We start from the raw sequence: 16852 nt of genomic DNA, 5'->3' as shown, positions 1-16852 counted from the left end.
ACTAATATCTTAAAATACTGTAAGTCATAATACAGTATGTCTTCACTACAATTTTACAGAAACCGAAATAATGGTCCAATATGTAGGTTAAGACCTATATGTGTCGTTAAGTCGTAAGAACTGGTAAAGATGTTAGATATATACATAAACTGTGAGGAATGGTGACTTACATGGCACTCTCTAAGACTCCCTGGAATGTTGGCATCAAAGTAAGTGCCACTGAAACTCCAAGAATAGATAGAGCAACCAGCACAAGCCAAAGTGACCTGTAAATAATAGAATAAAATTTATGAAAGAGGATATGGCATTATAAAATAAATACTACTATAAATTTCGGCACAGATGCAAAGATTAGACATATTAATTCCTTGCAAATATAGGCACTAGTATTTACAGTTAGATACAGGGAAATAGCTGCCATTTAAATCACAATTTATGCAATGTAAACAGCACTTAGATCCATATCTTCTCTCATGTTTTGAAGATTATCATTTGCTTATTAACTAGTATAGTTAGCATTTGGCACTAGAAATATGCATAATTATGTTTCTTAAAAGCTTACTATTATTGTTCCCACATAAAAACTGTCAGCAGAAGACACACACATGAGCATGTGGTAGATAAAAGACAATTATTGACCAGTGTGTACATGCAATCATCTGGAAACTGTTTGGTGAGAGCAAGTCAAGAAATTGATTCTTTTTATGGAGGGGGGATGTTCTGTGCTTTCTAATGGAATGTCTCATTAATCACTGCAGTAAGTTGTACATCTGTGTACAGGTCTGATGAAGTAATAAAACGTCATTTTACACTGTGCCTATGAGGTTAGGTCAGTAAAACACTGGCTGCCTGGGCTTCACTCCTTTACATATGTGGTTATGTGAATAGTACACATACTGAAAGTTTGTATGCTGTGTGAATTTTGGCTTCCATGACTCAACACGATAGTGTGTCAATACAAGAGAAGACAAGAGAAGGCAAAGGCCCGTTTTTTCTTACCGACACTTGACCACTGCACAGCCTGCCCCCCACGATATGCCATTGCCCAGAACATTCCTCCTCCTCCTCCTCCTCCTCCTCCTCCTCCTCCTCTCCTCTCCCCCCCCCCCCCCCATTTTAATAATTAAAGTGCGCGGGCGCGCGCGTGTACACACACACACACACACACACACACACACACACACACACACACACACACACGCAAATTAAAGTCCCCCACTACAATTTTCCTCTGTGTGGGCTACTGTAGAAATTTCGGTACGGTTTTCGCTACTAGCTGGACTGATTCATGAAGAACACTTATGTATATGATTTATAAATATTTCCAGTGAACTGGCTGAACTATAATTAAATCACTAAAATCACTTATCTTGGTCCAAAAAGGTGCCCTATATTCAGGAACAAACATTTTCAATAAATTTCGAGCAACCGTTAAATCTTGGTTTCAGATAAAGCACGGTTTAAACACACTTTGAAAGACTTTTTGACAGGCAACTCCTTCTACTCTATAGATGAATATCTTAACAGAGACTGCTATGCCAGTTTAAGTAAAAATGTCTGTTAGATTTCTGTTTTGACAGCACTCTGTCACAACAGTCAAGATTAGGTATTTTTTATATGATAAATTTATTGATAGTGCATAACAATGTTTCATTCTGACAGCATGTTAATTCTGTAAATATTAGCTGTTCCAGTTTACCACATTGTATTAATCTAGTTTGACAATTTCCTGACAAATGATCAAGGTTGTATTATATTCAAACATTTTATGTTATACTTTCTGACGTGTTCCACACCCATGAGAATCATCTCATTTTTTGGATCTATGGAACAAAAACTGAATCTAATCTAATCTAATTAAAAAAACCTGCCACTATGAATAGAACGCCATTGTCATCTAGCAGTGAATGGCAGAAGTCCTCAGAATCATGTAGAGCTGCCCAACTGCAGCATCAAGGCAATACTACCGCGAGGCCAGCATGAACTGCCACTACCAGGGATACCTGCGTTAGCTATTGCTGATGACCTATAATGCAGTATGCATCACATATTATGCTGATGAGGATAGACTTTTTGGTATGAAGTTAAAGTTTAAGATGTGTGACAAGAAATACGGGAAAGGGTCACACAGAAAATGCAGCTCAAGGCACACTGGTGCTGCAGTCAAACAGACTGGGTGGGGCAGCAGCTAACAGCTCCCTTTATTGCCACGAAATATCACTCCACATGCCAGTAGTTAAATTAAATATGGAACAGATAATGTGTGTCAGTGCTGATAATGTCTGATGTGCACTACTTAAATCATTTAAGTTGTATTAAACTGTTGGTATTCAGTTACATGATGCTCTCTGAATTTTGATCATAGCTCTACAAAGTGGCTGCTAACAAAATTAGCGCTACACAAGACAAGTCATCCAGTCCCAACACTTAGTGCTTTTTCTGTTAGTTGAGTCGGGTCTGGTTGGCTGGTAATAATATAAAATAACAGTTAATCTTACATAAAAAAATCAGTTTTGTAACACATGTATGAAAATAAAAAGGCAACCTTTGTAGTTTCAGAATAACTGTTTTTTTTAAAAAAAGAAAAGTTAATTACAACTCAGAATAACTACCCACAAATGTGAAATAATATTTGTTTAATATATTGTTTCAAAATGAAAGTGAAATGAAAAGTTAAAAGTTCAATGCATGCAAATACCCATGATTAAAATATAAATTGAAGTAACTGACTACTAACCTTACCCTTCTGCTAATGAAATGTACTTGTTCACCTAAAGTTTTGTCTTACTTAGACAATTTTTCTCTGAAAAAGCTTTTCCATTTCAAAGAAATCAATGTCTATTTCACCTTTTTTCTCTCTGGATAATATTTTCACATCATCTACAGGTCAGTGCCATTTAGGAGCTGAAAATAGACCGCTCTATTGTCATCCTCCCGGCGGATAAAGGCTCCACAACTGTCGTACTTGACCGTGTGGAGTATGTGGCAGAAGGACTGCGTCAACTCTCCGGCACCTCAACCTACAAAGCTGTTACCCAGGATCCCACTCCCTCCATCCATTCTGAGCTGCAAAAAATCCTAAAAATCCAAGGTCCCTCACAAGGCCTCACAACAGCTTCCATAGACTTACTCATTCCACCTGAGCCACGTACCCCTACCTTCTACCTATTACCCAAAATCCACAAAGAGAACCATCCTGGCCGTCCCATTGTAGCAGGCTTCAAAGCCCCAACCGAACGTATCTCAGCTCTGGTAGACCAGCACCTCCAACCTATCACCCGCAGACTCCCATCCTACATCAAAGACACAAACCACTTCCTAGAACGCCTCAAATCCATTCCCACTCCTCTCCCACCTGAAACCTTTCTTGTCACCATAGATGCTACATCCCTTTACACAAACATCCCACATACCCATGGTCTCTCTGCCCTTGAGCACTACCTCTCCCAACGCCCACCCGAAGATCTTCCAAAAACCTCGTTCCTTATCACAGTTACCAACTTCATCCTCACCCATAACTACTTCACTTTTGAAGGCCAGACCTACAAACAAATCAGGTGAACGGCCATGGGAACCAGGATGGCTCCGTCCTATGCCAACCTCTTCATGGGCCGCATGGAGGAGGCTTTCCTGAAGACCCAACAGCTGCTTCCCCTGGCCTGGTATAGGTTTATAGATGACATCTTTGTGGTCTGGACTCATGGTGAAGAAACACTCCTTAATTTCCTCCATAACCTCAACTCCTTTTCGAATCTGAATTTCACCTGGTCCTTCTCCAAAACCCAAGCCACCTTCCTGGATGTTGACCTTCATCTTGTTGAAGCTCACATCCACACCTCTGTCCATACCAAACCCACAAACAAACAACAGTACCTTCACTTTGATAGCTGCCATCCATTCCACATCAAACGCTCCCTTCCCTACAGCCTAGGTATTCATGGCAAACACATCTGCTCCAGTGACGAATCCCTCAACAATTACACCAATAACCTGACCAGTGCTTTCCTCTCCCGCAACTATCCTGCAGACCTTGTCCACAAACAGATCTCCCGAGCAATACATTCCTCCCCGTCCAACAACAATGTTCCTACCCCCAGACCACACAGAAGCATCCCCCTTGTCACCCAATATTATCCTGGCCTCAAAAACATCAACAAATTACTCCGCCAGGGATATGACTTTCTCAAGTCAACCCCTGAAATGAGATCATCCCTTGACAAAATTCTCCCCACACCACCCAGAGTTACCTTTCGTCGCCCCCCTAACCTCTGTAACATCCTTGTTAAACCCTACAATATTCCCAGACTACCTTCTCTACCCAGCGGTTCTTACCCCTGTAACCGACCCCGCTGCAAAACCTGCCCCATGCATCCCCCCACAACCACCTACTCCAGCCCCGCTACTGGTAAAACATACACAATTCAAGGGAGGGCCACGTGTGAAACTACACGTCATTTATCAACTGACATGCCTGCACTGCACAGCCTTTTACATCGGCATGAACGGACACAGACGAACTGTCCGCCTAGGAGATGCCCAATATCCAGTAGCGGAGCATGCCCTCCAGCATAATTCTAGGGACCTAGGAACCTGCTACACCGTATGTACCACTTGGCTTCTCCCACCCAACACCAGTCCCTCTGAACTGCTGAGATGGGAACTTGCACTCAAACACATCCTTTCATCCCGCCATCCCCCTGGACTGAACCTACGTTAAACAACCTCACTCCCATTTACTCTTCAGTCTTCTCCTCTTTCCCTTTCCTCTTTAGCCATTCATGCATCTTTTCATCCTACATAGTTGTGTTTATCTTTATACTATATACCTCTTTACTTCTGTATGCATCCTCTTTGGTTTGGAGCTGGCACAGTACTTACAGTAGAATATCTCTGGCTTCCCTCTGACAACCATGCCTCTATCCTTGCTACCCTCCCTATTTTCCTTTCCCTGTTGCTTCATAGCCTGGGTTGTGAGTAACTGAATCTCCTTTCCCTTCTTCCCTTTCTTTCCCCTCTCTCCTCCCTGATGAAGGAACATTTGTTCCGAAAGCTAGGAACGTAAATTTTCGGTTCTGTTTTATGTGTATCTATCGGCTGTACTGAGCTGAGGTAAGTACTGGCCAGCCCCTGTACCTCTTTGTTAGGATTTGTTTCACATCTTTATATGAGATTTTCCATTAATCATTTTTTTACAAATTTGCGTAATTCTAGTATATACAGGCTGCCAAGGGGTAGGATGAGCAACTTTTGGAAGAGAGGTCTGCACCTATCGGTCAGCTTTGCCTTGTTCATTATTCTTATAGTTCTCTTTTGGGTGAGGAGAATGTTTGGGCTATGTGTAGAGTCTCCCCAGAATAAAATACCATACTGCATTACACTGTGGAATTGTGCATAGTAGGCTGAGTGAACAGTTTCTGGGCTTGTGCAGTATGTGAGGATTCGTAGGGCATACCACACTTGGTTTAGCTTACTATTAGTTTTATTAATGTGTGTTTGCCATTTTAGAATATCCTGAATCCATAGGCCTAGAAATCTTGTTTCAGTATTTGGGGATATTTGGGAACCATGTACTTTCATATCAGGCATAATTTTATTTCATCTGAGGTGGAAGTTTAGGTAAGTGGTTTTGTTTGTGTTAACTATGAGCTTGTTTTTCTCAAACCAATCACCAAGTTCATCTGTATTTCCATTTATGGCCTCTTTGAGTTCATGCTCATTTTTGCTTGTTATGAGGATACTGGTATCATCTGCGAAGAGTGTACTGGTGCTGGCATTGATGTTTGACGGTAGGTCGTTTATGTACACAAGGAAGAGCACTGGCCCAAGTATTGAGCCTTGAGGCACACCTTGTGTAATATTGCAATAGTCAGAGTAGTATGTTTCGATATGTCCTTGGTTGTTATGTTTTACTGACACTTTTTGTTTCCTATTTGTCAGGTATGAGCTGAACCAGTTTAGTGGGGTGCCTCTGATTCCATACGACGCCAGTTTGTTGAGAAGAATCTTGTGGTCTATAACATCAAATGCCTTGGACAAATCTAGGAAGATCCCAACTGCTTTTTGTTTTTTGTCTAGGTCATCTAGGGTGGAGTGTAAATACTCATATATGAGAGTTGTTGTGCATTTGTTTTTTCTGAAACCTTGCTGGGCATCAGATGGTAGCCGGTTCTCATCAAGAAAATTTATTAGTCTTTTGTGAACTAAGCTCTGCAAAAGTTTACCAAACACAGGTAACAGCAATATGGGTCCGTAATTTTCTGCATTGAGTTTTTCACCTTTCTTAAAGATTGGGATGACTGTAGCCACTTTCATGCATTTTGGAAATGTACCTGCCATCAACAATAAGTTGTACACATTTGAGAGTGGGAGAGCTGTTTTGTTTATGCAGTTTTTGATGATAAAATCTGGGATGTCATCGATTCCAGTTGAGAATTTATTCTTGAGGTACTTTGCACTTAGCACAATTTCTTCAGTAGTAGTTTCCCAGAAGAATATAGAGTCTACAGGAGTTGTTATTTTGTTTAGTCTGTTGGGTGTGGGTTTGTTGATGTTTTGTAACAGATTTTTAACAATATTTTCATAGTAATTGTTGAAAATATTTGCAATTTCTTGTGGATTAGTAACTCTGGTGTCGTTGTGGATCAGGATAGTGTTTTCATGTTTATGTGGCTGTTGATTCGTTTCATTCCTTATGATGTTCCACACTGCCTTGGTTTTGTTTGAGGATGTTGCCACATAGTTGTCATTTGCTGTTTGCTTTGCTAGTGCTATGACTTTTTTAAGGCTTTTGACATATTGCTTGATATATCTTTCTTGAGATGGGGTGGCGATGGTGGTATTATTTTTAGATACTTCAACAGATCTCTCTTCCTTCTGCAGGAAATGTTTATACCAGTTGTTATCCATGGCTTCTTATTGGATTCTTTTGATGTGGTGCATTTAGGTTTAAGAGGAAAGGCAATACTGAAGTGATACAGAAATGTGTTTAGAAATAACTCCATTTTGTTGTCTGTATCATCGCCTTCATATATTTCGTTCCAGGTTTCTGCAGCTAAGGAATCATTGAAGATTTCCATGTTTTCATTGATGTAGTTTCTTACTTTAGTTGCGTATTTGTTGTTGCACTCTAAAAATTAAGTACCAACTTTTTTATTGATTGGTAGACTTTTTGTATACTCAGCATACTTTCATTTAGTGCCCCCACAAATTGTTACACACAGTTGACTCATTCCAGCTGTCACTCACTAATAGTGCAGACTATACTTTTGTCAAGCGGCAGCAGAGCACATACATAAACGACTGTTGTGGTTCGCAAACTTTCTGCCTGAAGAAGGAACCACTGACTCCGAAAGCTTGCCAATCACAACAGTCTTTTACGTGTATGTTCTGCTGCTGCTTAGTGAGTACATTTTTTATCAACCCAACTAAATAACTTTATCAATAATTGATTGTTTTTATTGTTAGAGTATACTTTTGGGTTTGATGTGCACAATTTTACAGTTCTGAAAATTTAAAGCAAGTTTCCAAATTGCCCATTTAGTAATCTTATCAAGATCTGTCTGAATATTTTCACAACTCATTTTTCCTAATAGTACTGCTTTCTTTAGATTGCTTCACCAAAATGGCACATAACTTACACGTAGTATTTCTTATTGACTGTATGACCACAAGACACGAACTCACGAGGCATTATCCCATTGTAATTAAAGAAACAGTGAAGGTAACCTTCACATGCGATTGAACTTGTCAAATTTTTTTCGGTCTTGACTCTTCAGGCAATTTCCATTGGGACGACTAGGCCTTGGTTTTACTGTCATACCCATTTTGTGACCTGTTATAATCTTCTTTAAAAGTTCTAGATTGCTGTTGACTTCATTTAGCAATTTCTGGGCGATACCTAAGCCCTGTTGGATTTGGCTGAAATTCAACAATTTTGGAACAAACTTTGCTTGTACACATTTCATGCCCAAAACATTGAAAAAATTACTTAGCATGAGCCAAAGGATATCCCAACATCACCAGCAACCTCTGTTCATGATGATTTGGTAATTTTCCAAAACCATTTTTCTTACTTCTTTCACACTATCGTCAGTAATTGATGCACTAATGTGCCCAGTGCAGTCATCATCTTTAACTACTTCTTGACCCCTTTGCAATATTTATACCAGTCCTCTTGCCTTACTCATAGTAGATTAACCAAAAGTGACAGTCAACATTTCAAATTAGGTGCAGAACTTTATCCCATATTTCAAGCAAAATTTTATGTCGATTCTTTGATTCATCTTATTTGGAAGAAAAATTCACCACGTACTCAAAAACTAGTATAGCCCTTTCAACTGTCTGCAGTAAACTAAATCCTCAAAACAGCTGAAAATGCAAACATACATCAGGTACATATGTACCAACATGATAAAAAAAACTGATAATCGGGTGTGTAAAACCCACGAAATTAAAAAAATTCCCATTTTTTTTATCACACTTTGTCTTGCTGGCTTATATTACCACGAGGAAAATCAAGGTCTGTGCTCTCATCATGGCTTGAAGAAGTATTTCCAATAACTGGATGCATACATTGGTTTATAAAACTCAAACTCCAACAGAACAGGGCTTGGAAGGCCCAGTGGTACCGACCAGCTGCTCTGTCATCCTCAGCCGAGAGGTGTCATTGGATGCAGATATGGCTGGGTATGTGGTCAGCAGACTGCTCTCCTCGCTGTTGTCAGTTTTTGTGATTGGAGCCTCTACTTCTCAATCAACTAGCTCCTCAATTGGCCTCACAAGGGCTGAGTACATCCTTCATGCCAACAGCACTTAGCAGACCCAGACAATGACCCATCCAAGTGTTTGCCAAGACTGCAAGCGCTTAACTTCGGTGATCTGATGGGAACCAATTTCACTTTCTTGGTTACATGAATTTCATGTAGTAAAGTACTGACACAAGATGATCAAATGATGTGAGAATAGTGTATTACCTAAATGATTTAATTAATTGTCCACTGTAATGGAAATTAAGTAAAATTTGTTAACCACATGGTGATGAGTGATCCACGAATAAAATAAAGTGTACTACCGATAACAATATCACTGCCATGTTGGAATACTCACTTAGTGATAGCAAAGAATTTTTTATTATTTATCTTATGAATTACTTGTATGTTTCAACGTGCATACATGTACATGTAGTAGTAGTAGGTTTTGTCATGCAGAATAGCAGTCAGCTATCTCATATAACACAAGCAGAGAAAGGCAACAAACACTCTAGCAATGTTTTGATGCATGCATTATGTCCTTTTCCAAAGGAGCTATGCAAATAGTGATTTTACAACATGCCTTGGAGTTGAGACTTATTTTTTGCACAAGTATGGTGTTATCCATGGTATGCCTAAAGTGGTTGTGACTGAATAGCCAGTGATGCCAAACATTATTGAGCAATTCTGCTCTATTAGAAACAATTGACAGGGACACAATCAGTAAAAAGTCTTTGTTTCTGTAAAACAAGATATGCAGGCAATCAGTAAATGTGCAAATTGTTGTAATAAAATGTTAAGGCATCAAATACATCAGTAACTGTATTCTAATCAGATTTCTTGTGAATGAGGCCTAGAAACATTTTTGTAAAACAATATATAAATAAGGCAAAGTGGAGAGGAATTACAACACTAGTCAATTTCAAGCAACCAGTTCTAAAATGGATCTGAAGAGCTAACATTGTAACTGGTACAGGCATAGACTACAGCAAGTACACTTGCGTACCTGCAATATGGTATGCGATTTTGGGATGAGTTTTTGTAGTACACTCCAGATGTTATCCCATCCAAGAACAATTGATATTATAGTAAAAGTTGCAGCTCAAAAGTGCATACACAAAATTCCGTAAGTGTTTCACGCAGTTCAGGCACTACCACTGACTAGCAACACAGTGGCTTGAGCTTTGAACCAGTTGCTGAGGCAGTTTAATTCTAATTATTGGTGGTGCCTTAGACATGGAGTCCACATTATTGAAGTTTGAATGGATTAATGAAGATAACATGGTAATCTACATGATGATGTAAAAGGCAATGTCACCTGTAGCATCTGTTTTGCTATTTTCTGTTTAGGTGCTATCAAGTGAATGAACTAGGTCAAGAGCTATGTATGGCACTCTGCATATAGGTACAGTGTGAGATCACTGCAATTACCTAGGGCTCTATTACACTCACAAAAATTATTTTCAAATCAATCCATAATCAAACATACAGTTTAATGACTAATATCATTTAAAACCAAGCAGATAATTCACTACAGATATTTGTTTTGTTGCATGCACAAGTAACTCGTGTGCAAGCACTCTAATTCCCATTTTTATTTCTTTTCTATGTAAATCACCAATTCTGGTTATCAATGTGACTTTTGGAGTCTAAACAAAGCAGCCTGGCTGATTTAACCTGACTGTCCAGAAAAACTTTAATGGAGGTTCCTGGTTCAGACAACGGGTCTTTGGTTGTTCCATCATTGTACCTGAAATTCGTCATTCCTCATCTCATGTCTATCATAAGCACCACGACAATCCAATGTGAATCAACTACATTTTACCTCATGCAATGATAAAGTGACTGTTTTTCAAGTTTTTTCCTCTTTCTAGAAAAATATTTAATTTAAATTTCTATTACATTTCACGTGAACAGACTAAAATCAACTGAAATGCTTGAAGATAATGTGTGAAGAGTATAAAAACAACTTTAACTATGAAATACATGTCCTACATAAACACTACTAGCATTGAAAGGACTATTTGATTGCCACGAGTAATTTTATAAAGAAAATTTCTTGCCTCAATCAAAGGGTGAGTGAAAGGATACATCAGATAATTCATAAAGCTGTATATATACAGGCTGAGCCAGGATGAAAGTTACGTGTTTTGATGGGTGATAGCATTAGTGATTCTGAACAAAACACTTGATGTGGATATATGCCCTATTCAGTATGATTTCCTGATACAGAACACTTTTAATGCACATTTCTATTTATTTTCTGTATTATTCATTGTCATTGTTTACAACCTACCACAGCAATATAGAGGAAGTTCAGACAAACATTTTGATACATGACACTTGTGGTCTATCAAGTCAGAAAGCTACCTCAAACTGGCCTACAAAAGCACGTAAGCTACAGCGCATGCACGTTGCACACGATTTTAAATATTCTCGCAATCTCTCCACACAAACTGTTAGTCCTAGACAAAAAATAAATAGGACCTTTTTTGTGTCAAATTTCATTTAGTTTTATTGTGTAGTGAGACACGTTTTTGTTGATGGAGTGTGCAGTTTTTGAGTTATTAAAGAAAAACTTACAAAAGTTGCCACTCACCATATAGCGGAACTGCTGAGTCGCAGATATGCACACACTATCTGTGCCTATCTGCGACTAAGTGTCTTCTCTATATGGTGAGTAGCAACTTTCCTTCTCATAATATTGTTTTTATATTTTTTTATTATAAGTGGTATTATGAGTCTGTAAGTTGAATGACCTTTCATACACATGCCCAGAGGAGGTAAACTTAATATATTTCAGTAACTGTGATAAAAATGAACAAAATGTTACCTCTGAATTTTTGGAAGTTGTTCATCACTTGTTTTCATACACTTTTTATCTTCTGATTCAGCTAGTCTACACTCTCCTGCCTGGGCCACTGCTTATGTAAGCATTGTAATTCTTAGTTAATAATAAATAAAATAGAAAGAAATATTCCACATGGCAAAAATATATTAAAAACAAAGATTCCATGACTTACCAAACGGGAAAGCGCTGGTAGATAGGCACAATAAAAAAAAAAACACAAACACACATGCAAAATTTCGAGCTTTCGCAACCCACAGTTGCTTCGTCAGGAAAGAGGGAAGGAGAGGGAAAGATGAAAGGATGTGGGTTTTAAGGGAGAGAGTAAGGAGTCATTCCAATCCCGGGAGCGGAAAGACTTACCTTAGGGGGAAAAAAGGACAGGTATACACTCGCACACACACACACATATCCATCCACACATATACAGACACAAGCAGACATATTTAAAGGCAAAGAGTTTGGGCAGAGATGTCAGTCGAGGCAGAAGTGACGAGGCAAAGATGTTGTTGAATGACAGGTGAGGTATGAGTGGCGGCAACTTGAAATTAGCGGAGATTGAGGCCTGGTGGATAATGGGAAGAGAGGATATATTGAAGGGCAAGTTCCCATCTCCGGAGTTCGGATAGGTTGGTGTTAGTGGGAAGTATCCAGATAACCCGGACGGTGTAACACTGTGCCAAGATGTGCTGGCCGTGCACCAAGGCATGTTTAGCCACAGGGTGATCCTCATTACAAACAAACACTGTCTGCCTGTGTCCATTCATGGGAATGGACAGTTAGTTGCTAGTCATTCCCACATAGAAAGCGTCACAGTGTAGGCAGGTCAGTTGGTAAATCACATGGGTGCTTTCACACGTGGCTCTGCCTTTGATCGTGTACACATTCCGGGTTACAGGACTGGAGTAGGTGGTGGTGGGTGGGTGCATGGGACAGGTTTTACACCGGGGGGGGGGGGGGGGGGGGGGCGATTACAAGGGTAGGAGCCAGAAGGTAGGGAAGGTGGTAGGGGATTTCATAGGGATGAACCAAGAGGTTACGAAGGTTAGGTGGATGGCGGAAAGACACTCTTGGTGGAGTGGGGAGGATTTCATGAAGGACGGATCTCATTTCAGGGCAGGATTTGAGGAAGTCATATCCCTGCTGGAGAGTCACATTCAGAGTCTGATCCAGTCCCGGGAAGTATCCTGTCACAAGTGGGTCACTTTTGGGGTTCTTCTGTGAGAGGTTCTGGGTTTGAGGGGATGAGGAAGTGGCTCTGGTTATTTGCTTCTATATCGGGTCGGGAGGGTAGTTGCGGGATGCGAAAGCTGTTTTCAGGTTGTTGGTGTAATGGTTCAGGGATTCCGGACTGCAGCAGATTCGTTTGCCACGAAGACCTAGGCTGTAGGGAAGGGACCGTTTGGTATGGAATGGGTGGCAGCTGTCATAATGGAGGTACTGTTGCTTGTTGGTGGGTTTGATGTGGACGGATGTGTGAAGCTGGCCATTCGACAGATGGAGGTCAACGTCAAGGAAAGTGGCATGGGATTTGGAGTAGGACCATGTGAATCTGATGGAACCAAAGGAGTTGAGGTTGGAGAGGAAATTCTGGAGTTCTTCTTCACTGTGAGTCCAGATCATGAAAATGTCATCAATAAATCTTTACCAAACTTTGGGTTGGCAGGCTTTGGTAACCAAGAAGGCTTCCTCTAAGCGACCCATAAATAGGATGGCATACGAGGGGGCCATCCTGGTACCCATGGCTGTTCCCTTTAATTGTTGGTACGTCTGGCCTTCAAAAGTGAAGTAGTTGTGAGTCAGGATGAAGCTGGCTAAGGTGATGAGGAAAGAGGTTTTAGGTAGGCTGGCAGGTGATCGGCGTGAAAGGAAGTGCTCCATTGCAGCGAGGCCCTGGACGTGTGGGATATTTGTGTATAGGGAAGTGGCATCAATGGTTACAAGGATGGTTTCCGGGGATAACAGACTGGGTAAGGATTCCAGGCGTTTGAGAAAGTGGTTGGTGTCTTTGATGAAGGATGGGAGACTGCATGCAATGGGTTGAAGGTGTTGAACTACGTAGGCAGAGATACGTTCTGTGGGGGCTTGGTAACCAGCTACAATGGGGCGGCCGGGATGTTTGGGTTTGTGAATTTTAGGAAGTAGGTAGAAGGTAAGAGTTCAAGGTGTTGGTGGGGTCAGGAGATTGATGGAGTCAGGTGAAAGGTTTTGTAGGGGGCCTAAGGTTCTGAGGATTCCTTGAAGCTCCACCTGGACATCAGGAATGGGATTACCTTGGTAAACTTTGTATGTAGTGTTGTCTGAAAGCCGACGCAGTCCCTCAGCCACATACTCCCGACGATCAAGTACCACGGTCGTGGAACCCTTGTCAGCCGGAAGAATGATGATGGATCGGTCAGCTTTCAGGTCACGGATAGCCTGGGCTTCAGCTGTGGTGATGTTGGGAGTAGGATTAAGATTTTTCAAGAAAGATTGAGAGGCAAGGCTGGAAGTGAGAAATTCCTGGAAGGTTTGGAGAGGGTGATTTTGAGGAAGAGGAGGTGGGTCCCGCTGTGATGGAGGACGGAACTGTTCCAGGCAGGGTTCAATTTGGATATCTACTTGCAATCCTTGTTACATAGCCAGAAACTAAAAAAAGCAGAAATAATTTTACAAGTACTCATTGTTATTAATGATCATTACATAGAATTACAAGAGCTACATAGAAATATCCCAGGAAAAGAATCATAGTATCTGCACAAAAAGCAGTTAGTATACTACAAAAGATAAATAAGTTAGCAACAAAGTACAGAAGCCACTATGCTTTGACAGAGTAGTAATTACTTGTTAAGAAATGGCAGTAGAGGTGATGGTCCAAGAAGCAGCAGCCCCAGTGAACAAGCAAGGAGACCCCACACCATCATAGACCAGTGATTGTTAACTCGATCTGCAAGCCAGCCCCATATGGGGCTGAATATACCGTACAGTGCAGAAAAAAGCAGGAAGATCAGACCCACTTCCTCAGCACTCAAGTTAAACTGCAGATAAGTGAAAGTAGAACAAAACATATTAATCAATATACAATGTATTCATAGCTGAAATAGTACTAAACATTTTCTGTAACATTGGCAATCTAACTTCAAAAAATGTCCTTATTTCAAACTATAATCAGTTTCCTAAGTCTCTCTTTAAGTGACATACAACTTTATCTTACTAATGTTAAATTCTCAACTTAACAAATAATGAAGGTTTGTGACAAAAATTCTGTGTTCTTTATTGGCCAAGCAAGAAATAAAAGCTAGAACTTTTTTTGTCTTTAACTAACTTTAACAAGGAAAAAACTTTAAATGTTGTGGTTCTGATATGTTTCACTTTCTTGAGAATTCTTATTCTATTGGCACTCCTTATCTGTATGCGTGACAATTACACAGCCAAAATTAAATGGATCACAAGTGATTATGGTAGTTTAGAAAATTTCAATTTTTTTGTAGCTGTAAATGTATAAGGAACAGCAAAAACACAGGCAAAAGTTCTGACCATCCATATGAATGATTATAATGGTTATACAAACTTAAGCTTTATCACAACTGTACACTGATTATTTGACACAAATGTCTTCTTATTCTTTCTCAAGGCAAACTCAGAATGAAGGGTGGTAAACTATGACCACAGTCTAGAAGCAGATGCTTGTTCTGTTGATCAAGCTATTTCTTAAAAGAAACACACAAAAAATATAATCATCTGCTCCCCAACTTCCATGACCTACAAATAGGATCTTGCCAATCTTAAGATAAAATGTGCATACTTGCAAAGAATGCTGCATTAAATATACTTAACAACATTCCATGCTGTTAATTCGGTTAAGTAAAGGCATATGGGTCTGTTTGTCAGGAGGTCCCTAGGGGTAGGTTTGGCCTCCGAGTTATGAGTTTTGTTCCACCATGTACAATGGCCCCTTTCCTTGAGAATATGTGAGAGTTGTACTATATATGAATTTGTGGTGTATAGGTAAATGAAACCGATGTGTGTATAGTTTTATATTATGTTTGTGTTGTATGATGATGACAAGAGGATGGAGAGAATGAAACCTGGTGCTGGCATATAGCCTTCTCTTAAATAGCATCAAGGGGGCTGTTTAGCTTAATGTACCCATCCGACACACACATCACAATGAGCAGTGTCACGTACCCTCACTTCATGAGACACAGTGCAAAGGTTTAGAATTTAATCCACAACACTCATGCAAAGAATGGTGGTCCAAAGGTTCACACCACCACCACTTTTCCCCATTCCAGTTAAATACTGACAGTGACTTTTTCATCCACACCAGTATTCAAACCAGCTTACTTCCAAACTGAGCACCAGAATATGAGTGTGAATTAGCAAACTTGACCAAGGAGCCAAGTTGTTAATTCTACAATTGTTTCCAAGAACTCACTGCAGAATGGGAACAAAAGTACTGTGTGCATGGCTTTCACACAAGAGAAACAACACAAAAGTGAGGGGGAACATTACAAGTTTCCTTAATGTGATCCACAGAGCTTAGCATTACTGCCATTTGACAGTTTTCATGGTACCATTATGGAATGAATGAATGAATAAAAAACAGCTCTTGAAATAATCCTTTTGATAAGCAATATTCCTTGCATACTACAGCACCTTAATGTGTTATACATGTTTCATTACATGCATTGACAAGAAGCTCTCCATTTTCATTAGTTCTGTGCCTCTTCTTTAACCTGATGGTAAGGTAACTTCATCCATCCATATGGGACACCAGCAGCATCCAAGACACACTTCTTCCTCTTCCCCTCTCCACCACACACTTTCATTTAAGGACCCTCTGTTGCGAGCAACTTCTCCGCAATATACTGAGGCGATGAAAGTGATGAGATACCTCTTAATACTGTGTTGGACCTCTCTTCATCCAGCACAATACAGCAACTCAACATTGCATGGATTCTACAAGTCACTGGAAGTCTCCTGTATAAATCTGAACCATGATGCCTCTATAACTATCCATAATTGTGAACGTGTTGCCGGTGCAGAACTTCATGCATAAACTGACCTCCTGATTATGTCCCATAAATGTTCAATGTGATTCATGTCGGGTGATCTGAATGGCCAAATCATTTGCTCGAGTTGTCCAGAATGTTCTGCAAACCAATTGTAAACAACTGTGGCCCAGTGACATGGTGCACTGTCACCCACAAAAATTCCAGAGAAGGCTGTAAATGGTCTCCAAGTAGCCAAACAAAACCATTTCCAGTCAAAAATC

At 40.1% G+C, this 16852-nt stretch overlaps 1 protein-coding gene across 1 annotated transcript in view; it reads right to left on the bottom strand.

Moving 5' to 3' along the window:
* LOC126150978 (MFS-type transporter SLC18B1-like) overlaps positions 1–16852 on the bottom strand; it is a 306251-nt gene that overhangs the window by 79368 nt on the left and 210031 nt on the right. The window contains exons 8-9 of the mRNA XM_049915911.1: positions 14419–14612; positions 171–266 (exon numbers count right to left, since the gene is read on the bottom strand). Of these exons, the coding sequence (XP_049771868.1) occupies positions 171–266; positions 14419–14612 (290 nt within the window). The remainder of the gene's footprint in view (positions 1–170; positions 267–14418; positions 14613–16852) is intronic.

This window comes from Schistocerca cancellata, chromosome 2 (genome assembly GCF_023864275.1).
Source record: "Schistocerca cancellata isolate TAMUIC-IGC-003103 chromosome 2, iqSchCanc2.1, whole genome shotgun sequence".
Taxonomy (NCBI): domain Eukaryota; kingdom Metazoa; phylum Arthropoda; class Insecta; order Orthoptera; family Acrididae; genus Schistocerca; species Schistocerca cancellata.
Note: the sequence above shows the minus strand (reverse complement) of the source record. Positions and strands in the feature narration are given on the sequence as shown.